Source organism: Schistocerca piceifrons, chromosome 6, assembly GCF_021461385.2.
Source record: "Schistocerca piceifrons isolate TAMUIC-IGC-003096 chromosome 6, iqSchPice1.1, whole genome shotgun sequence".
Classification (NCBI taxonomy): Eukaryota; Metazoa; Arthropoda; class Insecta; order Orthoptera; family Acrididae; genus Schistocerca; species Schistocerca piceifrons.
The window spans coordinates 365,182,971-365,202,005 of NC_060143.1; the positions used below are offsets into that span (position 1 = coordinate 365,182,971).

General features: G+C 39.7%; 1 protein-coding gene across 4 annotated transcripts in view; it reads right to left on the reverse strand.

The window, feature by feature from the left end:
* The window catches only part of LOC124803122 (reticulon-4-interacting protein 1 homolog, mitochondrial-like), a 170,332-nt gene that overhangs the window by 138,819 nt on the left and 12,478 nt on the right, over nucleotides 1-19,035 (reverse strand). For all 4 annotated transcript variants that reach the window (XM_047264294.1, XM_047264297.1, XM_047264295.1 and 1 more), the window contains exon 4: nucleotides 7,174-7,329. In XM_047264294.1, the coding sequence (XP_047120250.1) occupies nucleotides 7,174-7,329 (156 nt within the window). The remainder of the gene's footprint in view (nucleotides 1-7,173; nucleotides 7,330-19,035) is intronic.

Below are 19,035 nucleotides of genomic sequence, written 5' to 3' on the forward strand. Positions count from 1 at the left end.
TTGTCATTGCTGGCTCTCCGGAGGCTGTCAGCAGTTCTGATAAAATGGGGTCTACTACTGGAGCCTTGTTTCAACTTATTGCTCTGTCAAATTATTCTCCCATCTCATCTTCATCTATGTCCTCTTCCACTTCTATAATATTGCCTTCAGGTTCCTCTTTCTTGTATAAACATTTTATATACTCCTACCACCTTGCAGTTTTCCCTTCTTTGCTTAGGATTGGTTTTTCATCTGAGCTCTTGATATTCATACATCTACTACTCTTTTCACCATTGGCCTCTTTCATTTTCCTGTAGGTGGTATCTATCTTCCCCCAAGCAAAATATGCTTCTAAATCCTTACATTTGTCCTCTAGCCATTTCTGCTTTGCCATTTCCTGCCAATCTCATTTTTTTTAGATGTTTGTCTGCTTTATTTTCTGCATTTTTATATTTTCTCCTTTCATCAGTTAAATTCAGTGTTATTCATGGATTTCTGTTAGGCCTTGTCTTTTTACTTCAAAGTTATTTGTGTGTCTTTTATTGTATCCCTTTCCCCTGTTCTAGTCAATTGTTACCTAATGCTCTGTCCAAAACTCTCAACAACCTATCCAGGTCCCACCTCCTTAATGTTCTACCTTTTAGCAATTTCATCTGTTTTAATCTACAGTTCATAACCAGTCAACTGTGGGTGACTGTGATCAGAGTCCACATCTGTCCCTAGAAATGTCTAACAATTTAAAATCTCTGTCTTAACATTATATAATCAATCTGAAACCTTCCGATGTTTCCAGGTCTCTTCCACATATAAAACTTTCTTTCGTGATTCTTAAACCAAGTGTTAGCTATGATTAAATAATGCTTTGTGCAAAATTCTACAACCGCTTCCTCTTTTATTCATTTCTCGTAGTTCATATGCAACCATAATTTTTAATTCTCTTCCTTTTCGCACTATCAAATCCCAGACCCTCATAACAATTAAATTTTTGTCTCCCTTAACTATCTGAATAATTTCTTTTATCTCAACATACATTTCTTCAATATCTTCATCTGCTGGCATATTGACTTGTACTACTGTGGTGGCTATTGGCATGCTCAACAGCTCCTCTTCAAGTTATCCATTGTCCAGTCAGATTTTCATCCCAGTAGGATCTGACTCATCTCTGGGTTAGTGAGGCAGAGTGACAACTTGGTGTAGGTAAAATCTTTCGTCTGTTTCAGAGATTTTTGAGCTGACCTACTAAAATGTTGCAACACAGCAGTGCTGGAATCTGGACTACTTGATGTTTTTTGGTCAGCCAGACCTTCCCTCATGCACACCCTGAACAGTACCATTGGCTTCAGTTTATCTCGAATATGATAGATTGTTGTACATGTTGGTGGTTGAGTTCCATACACATTACACCATTGCTGTCGTACCTTTATCATATTTTCGCACTTCCAGTACCACTTTAATACGGCCTCGCATTGCTCAAATGACAATCTTACTTCATTCATTGCTGCACTGTCATCTGTTGGAAAAAACCCATGACAAAATCTGTTGAGAAAACAATGGACTACACCACCATGCAAAACTGCAACAATATATCATTTTGTTCCAAAGATATCAACTATCAAAGAGAGTCTATACTTTCCTGCACCCCTCTGTACAGGCACTTTTGCAACTTTTTTTTTTTTTTTTTTTTTTTTTTTTTTTTTTTTTTTTTTTTTTTTTTTTTTGCAATGTATTTAAATATTTGGCAGTAATTCTATATGACAGAAGGGCAGAAGGTGTCACGGAAATTTGAAATTTGGTCAGCAAATTAATTTCGAAAAGAAACTGGAACTCACATTCAGCAAGGAAGGACTGCAGCAAGATGGAGAGACGCCCACAAAATCCCCCTTCATCCAGATGACTGAAGATATTTCCTCTCCAGGTGGTATCATATACTTTCTCCAGATCAAAAAATACGCCAAAGAACTGCTGTTTGCATAATAATTAGTCTTGCATCACATGCTCTAATTGGAGGAGATTGTCAAGTGTGGACTGGTATTTCTGAAACCCAGATTGGAAATGGCTCAGCAGTTCCTTATTCTTAAACGTCCACTCTAGATGTCAGTTTATCATCTGCTCAAGGGTCTTTCCTATACAGTAAGTGAGCACCACGCTCCTATCTGGAGATAACCTGTCCTTCCCTGGCTTTAGAAGTGGCATTAGAATCACCTCCCATCACAGATATAGATAACAGCTTTTGGCCCATACATTATTGAAGAGGCATGGGAGAATTGCTTTTGCCTCCACTTTTAGGCATCATAACCTGCCATATTGAATTCTATTGGGATCTGGAGCACTGTCACCTGCAGCGATTAATGCAGACTGTAGTTCTCACATGGAGGAAGGGATGATATATGGCTCCGAGCTGTGAGAATAAATGTCTCCGAGCTGTCAGACAAAAATCTCTGTTTCTCCACATGTTGGAATTGATGATGTATGTAACAGGTGGAGGTCAAAACAGAAAAGTGTTCTGTCAGCACTGCATTATTTCCTTAGGTGCTGTTTGGAGGACACCATTCTTTAATATGGCAGAAATTGGACCTGGACCTTTGTTCCCTGGGATCTTCTATACTGAGCAGAAGGCACCTACTTTTCCCTGGAAATGGTGGTGGTGGTGGTGGTGGTGGTGGTGGTGGTGGTGGTGAGTGTTTAACGTCCTGTCGACAACGAGGTCATTAGAGGCGGAGCGCAAGCTCGGGTTAGAGAAGGATTGGGAGGGAAATCGGCCGTGCCCTTTCAAAGGAACCATCCCGGCATTTGCCTGAAATGATTTAGGGAAATCACGGAAAACCTAAATCAGGATAGCCGGAGACGGGATTGAACCGTCGTCCTCCCGAATGCGAGTCCAGTGTGCTAACCACTGCGCCACCTCGCTCGGTCCCTGGAAATCAACACTAGTGTGTCTAGCAAGCTAATAACTGCAGCAGTGCCTTGGTAAGTACAGCTATGAGCACATGTGGATGTGCTAGTATCTTGGCAACTGACTGACTGGTGATGGAATAGAATGAGGATGTGAATGTTGGAGGATGGATAGCTTCAAAAAATTTTTTTTGTCTCCACATACAGTAACCACCAGTGACCCGAACCTCCTGGATCTTCTGTTGCTGTACATAAAGAGCATATTCCTTTGACCACACTGGATCTGCACCGGAACAATTACTAGAAAAAGGTAAGGTGCATGACAAGTCTGGACATGAACGTCTAAATCACATCTTGCACAAATCAGCTTCCCTTTGCAGACTGTAGCTGTGTGCCCAAATCTCTGGCATTGAAAGCAACACATGGGATTGGGGACACATATAGATGGACTCTAAGAAGTAAGAAGCCAGCCTTCACATATTCAGATAACATGGATGAATTAAAGGTGAGTATCAAGGTATGTGTTTTAGGTTCCACACCTCAATTAGTAAAAACAAAACCCTTACAGCATCACTTTGTTGTTCATCTGTCTGTCTGTCTCTGTGTCCGACTGTCCAAAACCCTTTTTCTCAGAAATGAGCAGACATATCAAGTTGAAATTTATGTCACATATTGAGATCTACAGTTCCTTGGTGATGAAACAAAGTAAAGTTTGCAATCAAAAGACATGGCCATTTATGTCATGTTTTGATACTCACAAATTCATGCATAAAAACCCACAGGATATTTCCTGTTGACCTAGAATCATGAAACCTGGAAAGAAGCAAGGTTTCACACTACAACCAAAGGAAAAAGTCTGAATACCACTTATTGTAATTATATCACATAAAAAAATTGTTGTCATTTTTATCAGACAGTTTGTCTGTCCATCCATCTATTATGATCCCCTTTTCTCAGCAACGGGTAGGTGTATCAAATCGAAATTTATATCAGATACAGGCATTTATGTCACATATTTTGATACTTGAAAACTCACTCATTAAAACCTGGAAGGATACTTCCCCTTGGCTTGCAATCATGAAATTTGACAAGAAAAAAGGTTTCACAGCACATGAAAAGAGGAAAAAAAAAATCATAAAAATGTTAATTTGTAATTTATATCTAAAAAGAAAGATGATGAAACTTACCAAACAAAAGCGCTGGCAGGTCGATAGACACACAAACAAACACAAACATACACACAAAATTCTAGCTTTCGCAACCAATGGTTGCCTCGTCAGGAAAGAGGGAAGGAGAAGGAAAGACAAAAGGATATGGGTTTTAAGGGAGAGGGTAAGGAGTCATTCCAATCCCGGGAGCGGAAAGACTTACCTTAGGGGGAAAAAAGGACAGGTATATACTCGCGCACACACACACATATCCATCCACACATACACAAGCAGACATTTGTAAAGGCAAAGAGTTTGGGCAGAGATGTCAGTCGGGGCGGATGTACAGAGGCAAAGATGAAGTTGAAAGACAGGTGAGGTATGAGCGGCGGCAAATTGAAATTAGAAATTAGCGGAGATTGAGGCCTGGCGGATAGCGAGAAGAAAGGATATGCTGAAGGGCAAGTTCCCATCTCCGGAGTTCTGACAGGTTAGTGGGAAGTATCCAGATAACTCGGACAGTGTAACACTGTGCCAAATGTGCTGGCCGTGCACCAAGGCATGTTTAGCCACAGGGTGATCCTCATTACCAACAAACACTGTCTGCCTGTGTCCATTCATGCGAATGGACAGTTTGTTGCTGGTCATTCCCACATAGAACGCTTCACAGTGTAGGCAGGTCAGTTGGTAAATCACGTGGGTGCTTTCACACGTGGCTCTGCCTTTGATCGTGTACACCTTCCGGGTTACAGGACTGGAATAGGTGGTGGTGGGAGGGTGCATGGGACAGGTTTTACACCGGGGGCGGTTACAGGGGTAGGAGCCAGAGGGTAGGGAAGGTGGTTTGGGGATTTCATAGGGATGAACTAAGAGGTTGCGAAGGTTAGGTGGACGGCGGAAAGAGTGGGGAGGATTTCATGAAGGATGGATCTCATTTCAGGGCAGGATTTGAGGAAGTCGTATCCCTGCCCGGATTATCTGGATACTTCCCACTAACACCAACCTGTCAGAACTCCGGAGATGGGAACTTGCCCTTCAGCATATCCTTTCTTCTCGCTATCCGCCAGGCCTCAATCTCCGCTAATTTCTAATTTCAATTTGCCGCCGCTCATACCTCACCTGTCTTTCAACTTCATCTTTGCCTCTGTACATCCGCCCCGACTGACATCTCTGCCCAAACTCTTTGCCTTTACAAATGTCTGCTTGTGTATGTGTGGATGGATATGTGTGTGTGTGCGAGTGTATACCTGTCCTTTTTTCCCCCTAAGGTAAGTCTTTCCGCTCCCGGGATTGGAATGACTCCTTACCCTCTCCCTTAAAACCCATATCCTTTTGTCTTTCCTTCTCCTTCCCTCTTTCCTGACGAGGCAACCATTGGTTGCGAAAGCTAGAATTTTGTGTGTATGTTTGTGTTTGTTTGTGTGTCTATCGACCTGCCAGCGCTTTTGTTTGGTAAGTTTCATCATCTTTCTTTTTAGATATATTTTTCCCACGTGGAATGTTTCCCTCTATTATATTCATATCATTAATTTGTAATTTATTTCATACAAAACAAATATTTATTTTGTCATTTGCTATCCGACTTCAACCCTGAAATTAAAACATTCTCGAAAGTCTTGCAATCCCCAGGACTGAAATCTTGCCACTACCAATGCTGGTAATAGGAAAAAATTATCGAGATACTCAATTCTTGAATGGATGAACTGTGCATATACATAATTATGTTTGTATGGAACCATCAATTTTTCCCCTAATTCATCATCCACCTGTTTCAACATATTTCTCACCTTGAGTATACATTCGCTTTGTCATTCCACTAAAAGTTCATTAGGGACCAGATACATAAGTTTACTACTTGATATGACAGTTCAAATGGTTCAAATGGCTCTGAGCACTATGGGACTTAACTTCTCAGGCCATCAGTCCCCTGGACTCAGAACTACTTAAACCTAACTAACCTAAGGACATCACACACATCCACGCCCGAGGCAGGATTTGAACCTGCGACCGTAGTGGTCACGCAGTTCCACACTGAAGCGCCTAGAACCGCTCAGCCACAACGGCCAGCCATATGACAGTTCAGCTGTAATTGGGGGTGTTGTCATTTCAATAATTATAGGATAATCTCCAAATGTTTTGCTTTACAGTAACTTGGGTGCTTGACTGAACATAATTGTCTCTATCAGCAGTATACCATTCTATAACCTTGTAATACAGGAGTTCCAGCAATTGCCTCCACACTTTCTTTTACATAGAATGGGGATATTCTTTTGAATATGCCCTCTTCCCACTTGACAACAATGAATACATTGTTACATACTGATATTTTTCTATTAATGGTGTTAAACACTGACATAGATGTGTCACGTGAGCTGTCCACCCATGATCTCTTTATGGAGTGGATAGGTAAACTCTCCAGTGGATTACCCCTTCTGCTGAGAGTTTGAAGTTTATTGTTATTGTGAGCCATTTTGATATTGTGAGTTGCTAGGAAATCATTCATCCACCCTCCCTAGGTAAGGCTTTTATAACTGTGGTACGGTGAATCAGGTTCCCCAAAGGTCGCTTGCTAATGACTGTTCTACCTCAACAGCCATGCATCTCATTGGTATGTGGAACATAGACCCCCCAGGTTTCTACCAACTCTGTGATCCAAGCGGTGTGATCCAGGCGGTGAAGCCAAATCCCCGTTCTCTGTCACACACAACCTTCCACTACCACACCACACAGTGGTTGCAGAAGCATCTCCAGAGCTTATAGTTACAGATGACTGGTCGCGGTAAATCCCCAGCTCTTGGAACCTGGGGTTGCCAAGCCTGTATGCAGAAAATGAATGTTGAGCTCCGTGAGGTGTCACATCAGTTTTTTTTTTTTTTTCAATTTTTTGGTTTCAGTTTCTCCATTAAAACAAATGCCTGCCAACTGGGTAGCAATGAACTTACTTCTTAGCTGTACTATAGAGCTGCTGTTTATCTGCTATTAGTAGCTTAAAATGATCTGTGTTCTTTTCCAGGCATGTAACGAGAGATTCTCGATCAAACCTGAGGTACAAAAGAGGCCAGTCTTGCAGTATATTCAATGTAAAAGCAAAAAGGAGTTCTATCACATTTTGGACCCGCATTCTAAAATAAATACACTGAAGCACTTCACTTACACTATTATACCTGTGGAGTAGTCTACGCAGCACTCTTCCATAGCCAGAACATATAAGAATATCAACAGGATCTACAGAAGCTGCCTTCACTTGTATCAAAAGTTCATCAGGTTTCTTTACAGATGGGATAGGCACATCATCAAGCAGCTGAACAGCCTGGGAACAATAAATAAAATGCAATAACACAAGAAATCAAACAAAATTGTTAGGCCTATGATTTTTCACTCACATTAACAAATTTTGTAACACTTACAGTAAAAGGAAGAACTTTCTTCTAAAAGTCAAACCTTGCTGGAGAAACCTCTATAGTTGTAGTAACAAACAACAGATGGAATGCACAATAAAAGAGTAAATCAACCACCAAAATAAACAACCAGAAATGGCTATGTAAAGATATGCATCCACCAATAAGTTTCTACCTAGAGAACTGCTAAGTAACTGATCGACACTCAGTACGGATTACAAAGCCTATTTCTCACTGAAGCATTATGCATTATCTGAGATAATAACATATTAGCACATCCGTATCCACATATTAATGCATTTTTGAGATCCAGGAAATAATATGAGCTATGGGGATAATGTGTGCTCTAAAAGGCACCATAACACCACTGAACCCTGTGGCACAGTAATGTGAATATTGGGCATATTGGCAACCAACTGTAGGCAGTAGCTGGTGATATTCTACTGGCCAAAAACAAAGCACACAGTGCAAAGTGAGATGCTCTCACATACCAGCATAAGGTGCACAACACCTCTCCATGAAGTTGATCTAGCTATCCACAATGGCTTCTGCAAAACCTTACACAGTCCAATAAGCATCTATGGATATGAATATATGAAGATGGTATCTGTTCTTTCATACAGTCCGAAAGAACAGATACCATTGATGATCTTGCAGCTCTTGAAGAATGAAATTACAGTGATATCCACCGCCTGTAAGCAGCTAATGGTCTGGATTTCATTGTAAGTTCATTCTTCGAGAGCTGCAAGATCACCAATGGTATCTATTCTTTCGGGCATTGTTCAAACTCTTACAGGAATTAGTAGACTGACTGCCGCGAGTAATGAGTATAGTGGGCAGGGGCACTACAAATATAGCATGTGGACAGTAAGTTGGAAATGTGGATCTCATGGGGAGCATGCCAGAGACAAGTCCCTGCAGTCGCACCACCCTCTGTGTCCTCGATGGCTCAGTCGGATAGAGCGTCTACCAAGTATGCAGGTGATCCCACGTTCGAGTCCCAGTTGGGGCACACATTTTCAACTGTCCCTGTTGATATTTACCAACGCCAGTAAGCAGCTATTGGTCTGGATTTCATTGTAATTTCATTCAGCATCTATGGAGGTCAGCAAAGGTTCACAGTGGCAGTGTTCAGTCATTTGTACATGCACTCAAGGTGTTCCTTAGATCCCATCAAGGCAGAAAACCTTCTTTAATGTGGAATGCGTCCAGGAATACATGAAGAAAAGACAAGAAAATCACAAAAACTTAATTTGTATGTTGCATTAACCCAAACTATCACTATACTCCTTAATGCTTTTCATACTTATGACAGTCAAATTTGATCAAGAAAATCTGAAGGGAAGCTGCCACTTTGAAAAAAGTTGCTGCCTCTTCAGTCATTTTACATAGCTGCTGTTTGCCTGACATTTGTACCTTAATATCACTTTTCTACAATATCATTTTTCAAAGATGATGAGTCCTATTTGCAGTAGTTAGCTAGTTACATGTTCATAGATTATTTGAAAGAGGCTTTTATTGAAATGATGTGGAATGAGTCTGTTTACACGATATATATACAAATGATCAGTGTTAACATTAACGAATGCATTATTTTCAGTCTTACTCATGCATTTAGACTTAAAAACTAGGCCTTTTCTCCTTTTATATTACAGGATGTCAGTTTTTAAATAGAAATTCGTCCATGGAATAGGAGTTCTCCATCCTAAAACATTTTTGTTGCAGCGTAAGTGAACTCCCTTCTGAGCTACTGACAGTTTTAACAGTGGGTAATAAAGGTAATTTTTCCCTCTAGTGTTGTATATATGGACATAACTGTTCTTCTCAAATTGTGATGGATTTTTATTACAAATTTCATTAGTGAATATATGCATTTTGATGGTGCAGTTAAAATGCCTAACCTTTTGAAGAGGTACCTACATGACAACATTTTGTTCTTATTGCTCGCTTTTATGCAGTCAATACTTTCTTTTTAACAAAAATATTCCATAAGACGTACTGACAAGGAGAGGACGCCTACTTGTCATCGCCAAATTCATCCAAATTTATGGTACATGTAGGGCGTGGTGAGACAAGAAAGTGCACCAAGTGGAAACTCCATATGGCCAAGCATTTAGGAAATAAAAGGAATTTTGATTTAGATCTATCACCATGAGCACCTTATCAATTGTCCCTGTGACAGTTTGTTTAGGAAGCAGTATTTGGCTCAGCAGTAAGAGATTGGATTTGCAATAAAAGGGTCGCAGGCTCAACTCCACCTGGTGGCAAATTTTTTTGTACTCCTTGGCAATGCATACACTACTGACATCACAATTAACTGCAACATCAAATAGGTAATTTTATTAATTTATGTAAGCACAAAAGGTATAGTCATAGGATGTAATGCAGGACTGCAGGCATTTAAAAGGGGATTGCAGTTAATGTGTACACAGGAACATTGTGTATGTAAATCAATACTTCCATTCTTTTGCAATTGATTAATTACTTGTACCGGGGCGATATTCATCAAAGAAACGGGAAGCAATAATTCTGACCGCATCTTGTGCACATTATAAATGCCGCATTTTTGCAGTGACATGGTTTTTTTAATGTCTCCACAGAAAAACAAACTTGATTGACATTATGAAAACAGCTTCTTTCATCGCATAGCCCAGCAGCGAACCACACGTAATGCAGCATGTCGCTGAATACTTGCGAGGATAGCTAATGATGTATATTGGAATGTAGTTTGATGCAAGCTTCTTGGGAAGTGATTTCTTCTTCTTTCTCGATGAGGTAAGTGGTGTTTTGACATTTTTTTATTAGATTTTTTACCTGACGATAAAAATATACATCGCAGGGTTGCACTAGCGGCATACATTTGGGGGTAATTATTTTGATACTGCACATTGGTAATCCATCTTCATCTTGGAACAGTTTGTCGCATATATGTGGATTTGTTTGTCCTCCCCCTGAGTCAATCAACAGAAGATATTTATTCTCTTGCACAAAGGGCTTCATCACATGAGTTAAATATTTTTTGTAGAAGTCGGTTATCAGCTTACCGGATTTTGAAGAAGGAGCACAAAAATATTTGCTGATGGGCGGAATCGAACCCGTGACACTTTCAATACGAAACCATTCTCTTACCCCTGAGCCAAACACTGCTTCATAACCACATTGTCACAGGGACAATTGATAAGGTGCACATGGTGATAGATCCATACAAAATTCCTTTTATTTCCTAAATGCTTGGCCACCTGAAGTTCCCACTTAGAACACTTTCAAGTCTCACCATGCCCTACATATATCATGAATTTGGATGAATTCGGAGATAATGAGTAGCCATCCTCTCCTTGTGAGTAAAATTATGAAAAATATGTTGGTAAGTTAATTCATTTATTTCCAAGACTAGCAACTACACAAAAAGCAAAACTAGCTGAACTTAGGTGCTTGAAAAGCTCTGTAATATGCTTTTTCCAGTTCAAGTTTTCATCAATATGTACACACAAAAAATTGGAGCACTCTACCCTATCCATTGGCTTCTGTTCATGTGCTACATCAGTTGTTGGTATGACTTGCACAGAACTGAATACAGTGTGTTTTCTCAAAATTTAAGGAGAGTCCATTTTCAGAGAACCATCATTAGGGCCACTTCTGTTGCTTTCTCTCTTATGGGATTTATTATAACTCAAATACCATCTGTAAAAAGTACCAATCCCACTTGCTGGATGTTGTGTGGAAGGATATTCACATACATAAGGGAGTGGAAGAAAAATTAAACCTTCTACGGCACCCTTTGTGATTTCTCCCCAGACCCTAACATTCCCTAGCCTTGCAATATTGTTTAAATTATTCAGCACAGCTTTTTGCAACTGTTTGTTCAAGCATGTTGTGTATAAAGCTTTGATTTTTTCCTATTAATTTCAGTGTAGGATGTTGGTGCTCCTTTTAGCTGCTGATAGTTTTTGTGGAATGACCTTTTTAATGCATTCTCTAGCTCCTTCAGCTGAACCATTTAATCTTGTTTCTGCTGCTACATTTAGAAAACAATTGTCAACGGCCTTGCCGCAGTGGTGACACCGGTTCCCATCAGATCACCGAAGTTAAGCGCTGTCAGGCTGGCTAGCACTTGGATGGGTGACCATCCGGTCTGCCGAGCACTGTTGGCAAGTGGGATGCACTCAGCTCTTGGGAGGCAAACTGAGGAGCTGCTCGATTGAAAAGTAGCAGCTCTGCTTACACGAGGATTAATTCCATTAGTTATACATAAATTACTTTTAACAGGTTTTCTGGAACTTTTTAGGAAAGCAACTTTCAAATATTGACACATTATGAAAATAATTGGATACGACATTAGCATCTCTTACTATGTGGGTTGCCCAGAAAGTAATGCACCGCATTTTTTTTCTTCAACAGTTCTTTATTGAACATAATGAGAAATACACACATGAAGGAATGGTGTTTTATCCACACACCCTATTTTTCCACGCAATCTCCATCCTGTTCTATCGCTTTCCTCCAGCACGAAACGAGGATGTGCATGCCCTGTCGGTACCAATCCTTGTCCTGGTGGCAGAGCCATTGCTTCACTTTGTGAATCACCTCCTCATCATCCTCAAAATGTCTTCCATGAATGGCATCCTTTAATGGCCCAAACAAGTGGAAGCTCGCTGCAGCATGCCAGATGTGACAGCCGTGGATGGTCTCCCCAACCGCTGCAAGTCATGGAGCTCCACCGAACTACCTTCTCATGACCTCAACCTCCATTCCAAGCCCAGCGACTAACTCTACTTTTGTTGACAGCAGGTGCGCCATAGACTTCGCACAAGTGTTTGTGAATATTTCCCACAGTTGTTTTTTTCCTCCCTGCAGTGAGAAATTCAATGACGGCACATTGCTTGTAACATACATCACCAACAGATGCCATTTTCAAATTGTCCTATCTGTCGGAAGATACAGATACTTGGCACCCTCATTCAATAGACTTCAAATAATACACATGTAACATTTCGCACTCATAGCATTGTTTTCAGCTAAGAAAAAAAATGCAGTGCATTATTCTCTTGGCAACCTTTGTATATAAATCATATTCCATACCACTCGCTCCTAAAATACTGAATCCTGTACACAATAACAAGACCCACTGATTTGCATGAACCTGCCTCAGGGCTGCAAGGTGCTATATTGTTTATTTCCATTAATTGTGCTTCATGATCAGATAATCCATTAACAATTTCGTACACAATAATTGCTTCAGCCTGAGCACTGCCTTCGAAAGTGTTATCAGTCAGGGTCCTACTATCTTGCTGCATACAAATTGGACAATTCACTGTTGAAGTTACTCTGAAACACCTAAATAATGTTTTCAGTTCACTTATCCTATTCGTATCTTTTAAGAAATCTATACGGGAATCTCCAAAACCTCCTAACTGATTCTTCTTTCCTGACGTATAACTCAATAATGCTTCTACATCTCTCATAAATAGCTGAAAGGTTCCTAGAGAGGGTCTGTAGACTGTTACAATTACCAGAAAAGTGTTCTACAGTAACAACACTTGAGCACATGCTTTTAGGTTATGATCTACACAAAAAAATTCTTTGTTTCATTATTTTTGACTTGGTGCTCCTTTTTCCATGTTAACTCCACACAAAAATCTATAGTCCAATATTTAACTTCTCCAGCCCTGTAGTTACACAGTATCCAAAGAAGCACACACCATCTATCATTGCAAAATTTTTCACATCTTCAAGGCATATATGAGGACTGAATAAAAAGTAATGCCTTAATTGGGTTTGGATGGGAATATTTTAATAAATCAAACACAGAAATAATCCTTAGAATGTGATCTTCAATTACCAATATTCACTTTTCCATATAATCACCAGCCAATTGGATACATTTCTGCCAATGATTAACAAGTTTTCTGTAGTTGTCACGGAAGAAGTCGAAATTCTGTTCCCGCAACCACAATCTCACAGTTCTCTCAACATCTTCATCAGAAGCATAATGATGTCCTCATCTCCTGTCACAATTGAATGGAGAAAGGAGTCACCTTCATTCTCATAATGCAAAAGGAGTTCCTGGCAAATTTCAAGTCTGTGCGCTTTCATTTCAGGAGTCAGCATCCGGAGTACCCATCGTGCATAGATCTTCCAATAGCCCAAGCAAAGCAATAATGTGACCCACATGTTCTTGTGAAATGCCGATTGTGCTTGCAATTTCTCTCTGAGTGATACAGCGATAATCCTGAATCAATTTATCAACATTTTGCCTGTGAAACTCAGTGGTTGCTGTCACAGGATGTCCAACTCTTTGTTTGTCATGCAGGTCAGATGTTCCCACCTCAGCATCTTTAAACTTACTCCCCCAATGATGCACAGTACTCACATCAACACAATCACCATAAATTGCTTTCATTCTCTGATGAATCTCCTTTGGAGTGACATCATCTGCTGTCAAGAATTCAGTGACGGCACATTGCTTAAATCGCATTGACCAACCGTCTATGCAGGGCTCCATACTTTACACTGTAACAACACAACCATTCAATGCTAAGGCTTCCCGCCAACTGAAGCTGTAGAGAAGAGGCTACAGAAAAAGTCAGTACCTGCCACATACTAATGCCGCCAATTTTTGAAGAGTTACGAAGGTAGAGGCATTACTTTTCAGTCAACCCTCAAACGAATCTCATCTTTCAATCAATCGCAATCCACTCAGCTCTCTGTTTAGATGGTTGACAGCCGTATTAACCTAGGATTGGTCAAGGCACTGTAAAATCTCCAAAAACACCACATGCATTTCTGCTGCTGTTGCTATTTCGTCCAGGTCGCCTTTAACACTTCTCAGTAGCTAGGCAGGCTGTTTCCTGTTCCTCCTACTATGAGTGCCTGATCCTCTTCATCAAAATCTCTGCACAAGGCTCCTATATTCTCCGTCAATTGGCTAAGCTGGGTATTGGTTTTCACAATACTTGTGACCTGGTATTCTAGACATAGCTTTTCCAGCAGCATTTGGCAAACACCCCTCCCATGACCGATATCTAACAGCAGGACTCTTTTCTTCCTACTTGACTTTTCTACCAACCTGGCCTTGACATTGTTCCTACTCGTCTGCTGCACTTTACTTTGTTCAAAACCTGCAAATACTACTTCTCATGCAGCATTGCAATGAACATTGCTACTTGCCATGTTAACTAACAGAACCTTTCAAATCCATGGATCTAGATATTCAGATAATTTGTAGAAAAAGCAGCTAATAAAACACTTTTTAATTTTCTTTTGAATTGGTTGGGAGTCCTGATTTCATACTTAATGTTACATAAGAGTTCTTGAATATTTTCTCATCTGAGTACAAAAATCCGCCAGAGCCCTAGACAAGGAGGCAAAGTACAAATGAAAATTATTTTTGTGTCCTGTGTTGTGATTACATACATCACCATTACCCTTCAGTCTAAGGTAGTTCATGCATGTACAATCAGACTTCAGTCTGGGGAGTGAACTGGCCTCTCCAGTTAAGTGATGACCTCATGTTGAGCACTCTTTAACCAGGGCACCTCTGATGGTCAGATTTCATTGTCCACCAGATGTAACCTAGGTCCATGTATGAAGAAGGGAGGAGGATTAGGGTGTAAAAGCCTGTTGAGAAAGAGGTCATTAAAGAGAGAACAAGCTCAGGTAGTGGAAGTATTGGAAGGAAATTGGCTGTGTCCTTTCAAAAGGAACCATGCAGGCAGTTGCCTTAGGCAATAAGGAAACTATGCAAACCTAAATCTGGATGACTGGAGAGGAATTTGAACTGCCATTTCCTGAGTACAAATGCAGTGTCTTATACTGCACCACCTCAGTGGCAGGTTCACACATCTTAAGAAAAGGGGCACACACTATTGACAGACACTATACTACAAAGTGCACATGCATGCAATGGTGTACATGCTCCCAGCAAGATATTATCCTTGATGAGAACACTGGTAATGCCTTACAATTCTTTTCACAATATTGGCATAGTTGTAACAAGTTGCGGGGTTACACCAAATCGATAGACAAGAAGAATCATACTCCAGGCTAAGTTGTAACTCACTGGTCCTGTGCCCACTGCATTCGACAAGCTACAAAGGACCTTTGTGTGATTGGAAGGCACCTGTCAAGTTCCCTAGCATACACATGAACCCCATCAATGACGACAATACATAGTCTTATGGAAGATTTGTGACCCACAAACTGATGACAGATCCCTAGCCAACCTGTATGCTGTTTGCATGTATCAGGCACTGAAACCAGTCGTAATGATCTTGGCATTCAATTTTAGTACATGCTCTTATTACCGCTGAATGCTCCCTCCCCCTTTCCCCAGAACCTGTAGATCTCCTAATAAGTGGCTGGGTACGTCATTTCAAACATCAGAGGAAGACAACAGCACACCACCTCCAACTGGCAATGCCTAGCAATCACCAACTTTCAGGTTAATGACAGCTTTACTTTTCACTTATTGTACATAAGTATTTGGCATAAGTGTAGCACAGGAATGTGCTTTATAGAAATATAAGCACTCAGGTCTTCCTAATCAGCAAAACAGTATATGTCATGGATGAGAAAGATCTCAGGTCAGTTCCAATATCTATCCTATTTAGTAAAAATATAGGCAGTTCTGTAAAAAAAGTTTTTATAAAACATATCAGAACATTATGGTAGTCAGAGCAAGCAATGATCATCTACTTAAAAAGAAATAAATGAGCATGCAACAAGAGGAAAGGAAAATAATATTATACAAAGCAATTAAACTCAAACTGAAAACAAGCGCTATAGGTGGAGCGGCCAAAATATTTTTTAGTCCGCTACCTAACTTGATGACCAAAATGAAAGAAACTTAAATAGTGCTTAACACTGTGTACAACAGATGAATGTATATACAATATAAGTGTGTATGTAGAGGGTGATTATAAAGCATTTATCATCAAACTCATAGACAGAGCAGCTTCTGAGGTAATTCCAATGAAGAAAAATCAAAGAAATTAACAAAAAAATCTAATCATTTGGTGGGATGAAGAATGTTCAAGAGCAATTGCTGCTAGAAGAAAACACATTGAGAGAATATCATACAAACAAATCACTTGATAAATACTTACAATACAAAGAAATAGATTGCCAAGTGAAGCACATTTTTAAAAAAAAGAAGAAAGAGACCTGGTCAGAATTTTGTAACAAACTACACAAAGATACTAATGCCACAGATACATAGACACGTATTAAGAGTCTTCAATGTAGGAATCAACGAAATGTCAATTTCAAAAGTTTGGATGGGTCACTCACAGACATACTTTAGACAAAACAGCATGGCCCTCAGTACCTGCAGACCACTAATTGCTCCAGAAGAAATATCACGTCATTCCCTACACTTGCCATTTACAAAGGAAGAACTGTTGTTTCCTTAACCTGCTCAGTGAACACAGCACCAGGAATGGACATTATTTGTTATGAAATGCAGTGGAATTTATCTGAAACTGTAAAAAGGTGGCTTTGAATGCCTACAATCGAATACGATTATATGAACCATTTCCAAAAGATAGGCCTAAACAGACCATTATACCTTTTCTGAAATCTGGAATGGATCCAATGTTTGCCACTGCCTACAGGCCCATAGCACTCTCATTGTAAACTGTGAAAACACTGGAACAATTAATCAAAAATCATCTTGAATGGCAACTCGAAGCTAATAATATACTACCACATTATTAAAACAGTTTTTGGAAACATTGCTCCATGTTAGACAATCTGGCACAACTCACTTTAGACATACAAAGTGCATTTGAGAAAAGACGTTATGTTACATCCATGTTTGTGGACACTGAATGGCACATGATAATGTTATCATTTCCTTATTACAGCAAAGAATTAGAGAGATAGGACAACCGTAAAATTTTCTTTATGGTATCAGCATATTTTTCACTAGAACATCTGTCTACTTATGTGAAACAAATAAAACTGTAGGCCTAAGGCATGACACTGTTGGACTTCCGAAGGGAACAATATGAAGCCCTATCCAGTTTCCTGTTTACACAACAGACATGGGAACTATGGTGCTAAAAGCTACAAATTGGTGATGATATACGCACATATATAGGTTGAGAATTATTCAACTATATGAAATAAAACTGTCATAACTTCTGAACAGTTTGTGTTAGGAAATTAAAACTGCATGGTTGCCCATGGGGCACAATGGGAATTAGTATGCACTGTATGGTTTGGTTTAGCGATAAAGCTCACTTTCATTTGTCTGGGTTCATCAATAAGCAAAATTGGCACATTTAGGGGACTGTGAATCCGCATTTCGCAATTGGGAAGTCTCTTCACCCTCAACGGGTGTGGGGCGCAATGTCCAGTCATGGAATAATCAGTGCGTTAATCCTTGATGGCACGGAGACTATCAAACAGTACGTGAAGATTTTGGAAGATAACTTCACCCCCATTGTTCAACGTGACCCTGATTTCGACAAGATGTGGTTCATGAAAAATGGAGCTCAACCCCATCAAAGCAAGAGAGTGCTTGATGTCCTGGAGGAGCACTTTGGGGAGCGCATTCTGGCTCTGGGGTACCCAGAGGCCACTGTCATGGACCTCGATTGGCCACCATATTCTCCGGATATGACCACATGCGAGTCCTTTTTGTGGGGCTATATGAAAGACAAATGTACAGCAATAACCTGAAAACCATTGCTGAGCAGAAAACAGCCATTCAGGAGATCATTGACAGCATCAATGTTTTGACACTTCATCAGGTCATGCAGAATTTTGCTATTCGTCTGTACCACGTCATCGCCAATGATTGCAGGCATATCGAACATGTCATAACCTAAATCCAAATACCTGTAATGACGTTTAACAGTTGAATAACGTGTGTGCAAGCCATAGCTTGTCACTAATTTACCTTTTTTCCCCATAGGATCATTTCATGTCAAATCAACCTATTGTACTACATGATTTGAACCATGACCTTTCAGATTTGGATGAATTTTTTTTCAGGTAATGTACCCAATAACACTAGTTTAATTTTGAGATTTCAAATTTTTCTGATCTTTGGTTTTCAAGTTTCAAGGGTTTAAAAATAAAGAAAACCTCTGTTTTTGATCAATCGATGATTGTTTTAAAATGCAGTAGCTCAAATACTATATAGCCTAGAGAGCTCAAACTTGCACCATTGTATACTTCTACAAATTCCCTTCAATTTGATCTGTAACTTGATTATGCTACCTAAATTTGAAAATTTTAAACTATTCCAAAAAAACATTTTCTGAAATTTCCCAAATACATACCCTCGGATTTCTTTATAAAAATTTTATGTGTTGTCCAGTCTAACTAACTACGTGCATGCAAAATTTCAGGATGGGATCTCAATGGATTCTTGTATAAAATAATATTTTACTACCGCAGTACACATTAGTGAGGTGAAAAGCAGACTATTTCTAGGTTACGAATACTAAGGTAGGCCTATGTAATTCTAAAAAACTTAAATTATTTTGTTAGCCTTTTAATGCAACATTACCCTCTTATTGTTTGTTATTTCATTAAATGATATAGTGTTGTTTTAATTTAATGTTCATGATTATTTTAACTATGCATCAGAAGGAAGTGAACACATTTTA